The sequence below is a fragment of the Limulus polyphemus genome, unplaced genomic scaffold (genome assembly GCF_000517525.1).
Source record: "Limulus polyphemus unplaced genomic scaffold, Limulus_polyphemus-2.1.2 Scaffold124, whole genome shotgun sequence".
In the NCBI taxonomy this organism is placed as follows: Eukaryota; Metazoa; Arthropoda; class Merostomata; order Xiphosura; family Limulidae; genus Limulus; species Limulus polyphemus.
Window position 1 is genome coordinate 494451 of NW_013665734.1, and position 8210 is coordinate 502660.

The following is an 8210-nucleotide window of genomic DNA, read 5'->3' on the forward strand; positions in this document are numbered from 1 at the left end:
GTTGGTGGTGATGACTAGCTGCCTTCTCTCTAGTCTTTTACTGCTAAATTAGGGACGGCTAGAGCAGATAGCTCTTATTTAGCTTTGCGTGAAATTTAAAAGACAAAGATTATGTTCAGTTTTCCCCAATATTTTATTTTTGTTATTGCTATGCACAATTTCTCTTGTAAGCTTATGGCATTCATCAATCAATGTGTGGAACTTGCATGGGCTTTTAGACCTTCCATCACTGAATGGAATACTTTTAATCTTCATACGTGTTAGCTGTTGGCTGAAACTTCTTATATCTTAGACAGCACTGTATAAATTATAAAATATTAATTTTGTTACTCTCACTTAACTGATCTTTGGAAGAGTAGTTTTCTAATCAATTGTGTCATACGTATGTCATCTTTCACTGCTTTCAGCCATTTGTAGAAAGGTGGTTGTTAAAAAAGAAAGGGAAAGAAGTGAAGCTAGTGGGTTAACAAGAGAGAACTTGTGGGCTTGAGCACTCACATCTGCTATTTTTTTATTTCTTACTATTGTAACAGATGAGATATTGAAATTGAGATTAAATTTGCTAGATGGTGTATCGCTACGTCTTTCTAGGCCCCATTTCTGCAGATATCTCCAAAGCAATTATACAGTTCCCCACACTATAATCTGTAACTTGATGTTATTTTTATTAGTCATCCTTGCTACTGCATTTACTTAGGTTGGCCTTTCTTAATTTACATAACTGCACTCCTCATAGGTTTGGAAGCTCTTTTTTTTTAACATGCATTATAACTGATTGATAGCAACAGTAAAATAAGTGTATTATTTCACTTTAGTATTGAATCTCTCTAAAATATTCTACATACATATGTAAGACATACATAAAGAAGATATTTTATATATACCTTAAATTCTATGAAACTGTACTTTACATAATGACATCACTGAAAAATGTGGAGATACCACCAATACTGACTTTTGAGATTCAGGTTGATTATTGTATATAGAATAATTCTTGTTGGTTAAATTCTTGAATAACCAAACTGTGGAGTTTAATACTAGCTTAAAATGTTACTTGGCAGAACTAGTTGATAGTAAGAATCTATACATAAATGCTGATAACATGGAATGTAACAAAATGTGAAATAAAAATGTATGCTATGATTATACTTGTTTCTTATCACCTCTCTAAGTTACAAGTTTGATTTGTTAATGTAAGGTAATTTTTGAGATACATTTAAAAAATTTTGTATCAATAGAGATAAAATTTTAATTATAATTCTGCTATATATGTGATGTTTAACCTCAATAAATTTGTTACAAAAATTGTACAATGTTATGAATAATAATAAAAACATTATTAATAAATAAAAGTTTATACAGTGCATTAAATGACAAAACATATAATTTTATAATAAATAAATATTTACAAATGATTCATATCTTTGACTCTCAATAATGTGCTCACTTATTAACCAGTGCATTGAAATAAATATTTTTTTAGAGACACAGACATGTGAACCAAGTTCTGCAAGATGAATTAAAAGGTCCTGTTCATGCTCTAGCTATCGAGGTAAGATAGACTGTATATATTAAGATGCTAAACTTGTACATTTTAATAAAAATCATTGGATTGCTTTGCAATATTAATGAAAATTTATTGATCTAAGTTGTTTTGGAATTTTATTCACAGGCATATCTTCTCTATGCGTTTTATATAAAGATACTTTTTGTTATATATTTATGTAGTTACAAGCTCTGCACATTATTTAATAACATACACAAATTTTCCTGGATATATGGTATTCTTAAGTAAAGATAAGTTTACTAACCTACTCTAACAGAACGTTCATAAAGAAATGTTTTGCACAATGTAGAAAGATTGAGTATGTTATATTAAAATGATTTTGGAACTTCATGTCATTATCATCCATATTGTCATGCTCGTTTAATAGCCATTCAACCTGACAGTACACATGCAGAATGGTTTCCATTGCAAAAGGCTGTGTCGTAAAGCTGTCATATAAAAAGACTACTCCTTGCTTACTTTCCAAAGCTATTTAGTGTACAGTGACATTGGTTTCTCACCACCGATTTCAACAGTCCTGTGTCTTCATATGGAATAGTATGAATACTTATTGCATTCCCCAGCTGTTTGCTTATAAAACTGTGTTCAGATTGTGGATCTAAAATTCTCAGGCTCAAAATATCCCTTGTACTTAATGGCATTGTAAAACAAAGAAGTATGGATTAATTTTGGACACCATAACTATCCAGAAAAAGGCCTGTAACAAGTCACACTCCAGCTATTATTAGCAAAGCGCAATGTCTTATAACAAATGAGAATCCACAAACACATACGTCCATGACAAAATCCAATCACGTGCCCCAAGCAATAGTATGTAACATAATCTAGAAGAATCTACATCTGGCTAAGCAATACAAGTCAGATGTACTAGAGATGCTTCCACAACAAATCTGTTCATATGAATATTTTTCCTTGGAAAGGGTTGTCACATACCATTCCCAAAAGTGATCAGTTTTCAATGGCATCACATTAGCTATGGAATGCCAAACCATGTCAAAATGTAGTTTAGATACATGCCTTTCCACTTAGGTTTTATATTAGCTGGATTTGTCACATGTCTTGCTGATTTACATATTCAAAATATTTTAAATATAATGTACTCAACCTTCTGTATATCTAAATTTGACTTAACTGTACGTGTATGGGTGGTTAGAGCATGCATGTTATGATCTTTTACACAGTTACATTCAAAATTCAAGTAAACATCTTTATTATCAATGTCTTTCAATAAATTTGGTAACAAGTTTAAAGTTTTTAATTTCTAAAGAAAATAGTTAAATTCTGTCTTCATTTCTCTGCATTATGTGACACGTCTTTGCTCCAAATTGCCCATTTTATATATTCTTTCCATTTCTATTTGAGCTTCCAAGTTTTATTAAAAAAATGAACACTTATAGATATTGCTAAGACATAATCTAAATTTATAGCCTGCAGTCTTCTTGCTTTACTGAGGTATAAACTTGATAGTCAAATCCATATTCCACTCCCTTGCATTACATACTGTCTTTCAAAGAGTGTCAGTATTTTTCTCTAACATTTGCTATTGGATTATGTATAACCAATAAAAACAGAACATTTGAATCTACTAATAGATAGACTTATAGGGCTAGCTCATTCTGATGACAGGTATTGAATTATTCTGCCTACAGTTTCATTCTTTTCTATTGCCATGTCACCTCAACCAGCCAGAGGAATTATTTTAAATGACAACAACTCTGCCACAAAATAGGGTTAGCTTTTATTGAAACATCGACAGCAAAAAAGTATTAGACACACACTTAAGTACTAGATTTCTTGTTTCTTATGTATATTCTTTATTTATTGTTCTTCAAGTAACTAAAATGTAAAAATTAGAAACCTGTTAGGTTAGATCAGAAAATTAAATAAAAAGTAATTCTCTTTAGGAATGTGCTTGAGCTACTCGTGCATGTTGTAATTCAATACTTTGTTTACTATAACTTGCACTATGCTTTTGCTAGGTGATTTACTGCTTTGTTAATTTGTAGTTAAATATGGTTCAAAGAGCAATAAAACAATAAGATTAAGTGAGAGCAGCTTTGTAAAGGCAAAAGGACTGAAGATTTGAGGATAAGTAACTGTTATTATCTGTTACAATGTGCAATAATTCTATAAAGTTTCTGATATTCATTTAGAAGGTTCTAGACGTTATGTAAACAAATATGAAAACATTAAGATGAAAAAATATTTTTATTCTTAACCTGTAAATCACATTGCTCTCAGACTAATCAACATAAACTCATTGATAATCTTTTGTAGAAATACTTTATTAAAAATTCTGATTTTGCATTACTTGCATTATTTACTAAAAGCTTGCCAAATTTCATGAAGATACACCAAGTAAATTTGGAATTATAGTAAACATTATTTCTCCAGTACAGGCTCGATCCAATGAACCAACCTCATGCACAAAGGGTAAAGAAGGAGACTGAACAAACAAATCCTACACAAAGAAACTACTTTATTTATTGGCACAGGTTAACATATAAAAAAACTGCTGACTCAATGGGCAAGACTTGCATACAAGACACTGAACAATTACACTACGTCCTCAAAATGAACTCTTTTGAGAGAGGACATGAACATGTGTTTCAACATACTTAAGAATAAAAATTTTTTTAAACCTTTTATGAAGAAGTAAATAGTCAACTTTCTAAACTAAAATTGAAACAATTGCAGTATTTTCAAAATATTACAGGCTTACGCATAGAGCATAAATAGTAAGAAAATAGTAGCAAATCTAAAGCTGAAAAGTTTTATATCTGGAAAAAGAGATTGAAGGAAAACAGTTTTAACAGAAAATATATAATATCCTTTATATGGTAGATGTTTGTTCAAATTTATATCACAGTAATGATTTCATTTTACATAATATTATCATGCATTTTTTACCAGTGAACTGCTTGTCATAATTGTTTAAGAAACCAACTCATCTGCTAAGTCTCTAGCTTAGAAACGGGATAAAACAGATTCTTTTATAAACCCAAACATAATTTACATAAATTTGAAATTAGTTTTCAGTTATGAATTATTTCAGTTTCTTGGACTGGTTCAACTGACAGTTGTAAAAAAAAAAGTCAAAACAGTTTTATTCAGTTATGCATTAAAAAGGTTAATGGAAAACAGAGACAATGGTCCACTGCTTGAAAAAAAAATGTCACTGTTAAACACTGAATGTAGCTTCAAAAGTACTAATTATCTCATAAGTAATCTTCAAAATTAGTGTGAATATGTCTCTTTTTTTAAAAAAAAACAGACCACTTTAATTTTAGTATTATGCCTTAGACTGAGTATTTGATTTACAAATAGCATTCTCATTGATTATATTGTTTTACTTTTTGTTATAGACATTTACACCTTCTCAGTGGGAATCTAATGAAATAAGGAGAAATAAGTCACCACCATGTAGAGGTGGAAAGAGCAAATAGGTGGTTTTTACCAAGATACAACCTACTGGTTAGTTGTGAAATCAAAACACACAAGATTATATAGTTGGAGAAAAAAGAACATTCAAAAACTTTTATTTTCAGTGAATGTTGTTGTTGTTTTTTAAATTGATAACAGGTGAAAAGTTTCTATGCAGAATTGACAAAATTAGCATAAATATTAATGTCATATATTTGTTTAATATGTGTAGTAAAATTGTTTAGCATTTATAAAAATATATATAAATTATTGCATTTGTATTTCTACCAGTAACACAACAACTGCTTATTAAGTAGTTGTATTTGTCAGTCTTTGGAATTTCCAGTATCTTGCAATAAATTTATGGTCTTAATTGTATTTCTGGGTTTGACATCCACATCTTCAGTAAGATGTACAAGTTTTTTCCCCCCCTTCTTCACTGTATTCCTGCCAAAGAAATTAATAAAAAGCTACCTTTGAACGGTTACAATCCACTTTTCCTGTAATAAGCTACTGAGTGTTGTGATTTGTTGAACTTTCCGATTGCACGGCTGGATACTGATAATTCAATGTAATCATTATATAAAACATTTTTTAAAGAAAACCATTTTTTTGTATGATTGAGAAGGTGAAATGAGAAAAGTGTGATCTAGTGTGTTGTTAGTACAGTTTTTGGTGTATTGTTGTAATAATTAGAGATTTATACAGAACTTGTTTTCCTAAGTTATATATGGGAAAAGACTGGGAGAAAAGTTTTTGAGCTTGTGTAACTGAAATGTATCTGGTTTGATTGTCAAGCTTATGATCAGTTCCTGCAATCAGTCCATACTACAAATCATTGTTTTAACTTGGTTTCTTGTTCATATTTGTACCATGGTAATATTGGTTTCTGTAGTAAACTTGAATTTGATAACACTAACAGAATTTTGAATATCTTCCTGTATCCCCTTCATAAGTATGATTACAGATCCTGTACAGACACTATCTTCATATCTACCTTGTCTTTTATAGCTTCTGTATATCAACATTAACGTTTTTCTTTAAGCTGTTGTTGCTGTGCTAACTTCCACCTAAATTTTTTGGTAAAATCCAGTTTTTTTATTCTGAACCTTTACACTCTTGCTAAAAGATATATAAAATGTTTTCCATTTTTACACACTTGACAGTATCTGTCATTCATTGACATTTTAATTGAATTGTTTTGAAAATAATGATAAGTCATAAAGTAAAACTTGACCTAGTTAAAAGTTGATTTATGTGGTTATAAATACATAATAGATGGAATGTTGTTCTGAGAGGCTGCTTTGGTACTTGACGTGTGTTTACATAAAATATCAGGCACAAAGCCACCTGGCTCAGTAAGTAATTACCCTAAAAGACACAAAGCTTTATTTAAAGCAATGTTTTAGATCTATTTGTTTTATTTGAAAAGGCTGCTTTTCTACTAGTACAATTTTATACTGGCTTAGTGGGGGTTGTGTCTTATTCTAGCCATATATTTGCCCATTGCTGTGCATTAGAAAGCCAACATACAAAATAATTTAAAATTGAGAATTTAAAGTCTACAAATAGGAATCACAAAAAAGTATGCAAACAAGGCTGAAGATCCACTGCAGACAGTTTGTACAAGTTACAAATCTCTGTTATGACTCCACTGTAAAATTATTGCAAGTGATACTTATTCTAAGTGTGGGATTACACAGGAATTTTGTAAAAAAACAAAGACTAGTTTTAAACTTAATTTGATCTTCTTAATTTTTTCCTGCTGCAAAATTTTCTAAGTCCTTCACTTTCTGTCTTAAAAAAATCCGGTGTTTTCCTAGCATGCATGTTAGTTGGAAACTACAACTAATGCATTTTCTAGTGCATTAATTGGAAACAGCCACATGAAAGGTTCCCAATTTTGCTGTTGCATATTGTTACTTGAGTTTGCTGTCTTTATGTGGATTTCCATGACTATATTTCAGAAAGTTTTAACAGCAGAAAATTACCATAGTAGATTTTTCAACTCAGATGACAGTGGTGATTCTTTCTACCATTATTTCAGTATTTATTACCACTGTATCTAGCACTGTTACATATAGCTATTTTTAAATAGTCAGTGTTAAGATTCTGGTTGTAAATATTGGCAACTTATTCTAATTGTGTCACTATTGTCTATTTTGCATGCATTTTTTGTTTCACCTTATTCTAGCAAATACTTGTCACTGTGCAGAGCAGGCTTTTGAAGAACATACATATATGCCATGTAGACCTAACAAGGTGAGCATGTTACTGTATTTGTTTACATTGCATTAATGTGTTGTATCATCTTAGAAAAAAACATTAGTCTGTTCTGATAAGATTGCTTTGTTGCTGCTCATATTTTGTTACATTACACTGTGACGATACAATCTTTGCCTTCAAGATGGTCCTTTGAGAACAACTTTGTTTTGTTTGTTGTAGTTGCATACGAGTACACGTGTTACTTATCTGGAATAAGTTCACTGTTGTGGTTGGGTGAAAAAATAGCCAATGTTAAAAAACGTGATGTTCAACTGAATGCATATGCATGTACGTAGCATGAAATTTACTCTCCATAAATGAGTGTAAAAAAACACAAGAAACAAGATTAGTAAAAATTAAGTTAAAAAGGGGGATTAGGGATTGTCAAAAACGTACAGAAACAAGTTGAATCAAAAGATTATATTTTCAAACCTACTACTTGGGACTCTAAAAAAAAATTAAGCCAACAAGGCTGGAAATAGTGTCTACATTATTTCCTCAAGCTACAAATCCCTATTTTTGATAATACTGTAAACATGGAGACAAAATGGGATTTGTAGCTTGAGACTATAATCTTTGAATTTTGATTCAACTTGTTTCTGTACTTTTTTGATTATCTTTATTCCCATTTTTAAATTAAGAATTTTTCTAGTCTTGTACTATGATACCTTGGACAATTGGAATTTGTCTTTTTCAGTTCAGAATCCCCATATGAATCTGAAATTCCACCCGAGATAGAGGATACACTGAAATTTCACTACATTTGGAAGTGCTCTGTTGGTTGAAAATGTAGTAACATAATCAAAGCTGTGGTTAACACTATTATTGGTATTACAACACCTATAAAAATGGGGTTCTAATGGCAAAATGACACCATTACCCTGTTCTTAAGTTGTAATGTCTCGATACATTTGGTAGCGCACTGTAAACATACTACAATGAGCCATCTAATATG

General features: G+C 30.6%; 1 protein-coding gene across 2 annotated transcripts in view; it reads left to right on the top strand.

Moving 5' to 3' along the window:
• LOC106472818 (DNA-binding transcriptional regulator BolA-like) overlaps positions 1 to 5471 on the top strand; it is a 15221-nt gene extending 9750 nt beyond the window's left edge. Inside the window, exons 6-8 of one of the 2 annotated variants that reach the window (XM_022402276.1) lie at positions 1484 to 1552; positions 3217 to 3236; positions 3271 to 3382. In XM_022402276.1, coding sequence (XP_022257984.1) covers positions 1484 to 1552; positions 3217 to 3236; positions 3271 to 3274 — 93 coding nt within the window. In that variant the 3' untranslated portion in view covers positions 3275 to 3382. Of the gene's footprint in view, positions 1 to 1483; positions 1553 to 3216; positions 3237 to 3270; positions 3383 to 4932 lie in introns of those variants that run through there. The other variant, XM_022402269.1, reaches the window with a different exon arrangement.
• The last annotated feature ends 2739 nt before the right edge of the window (positions 5472 to 8210 follow it).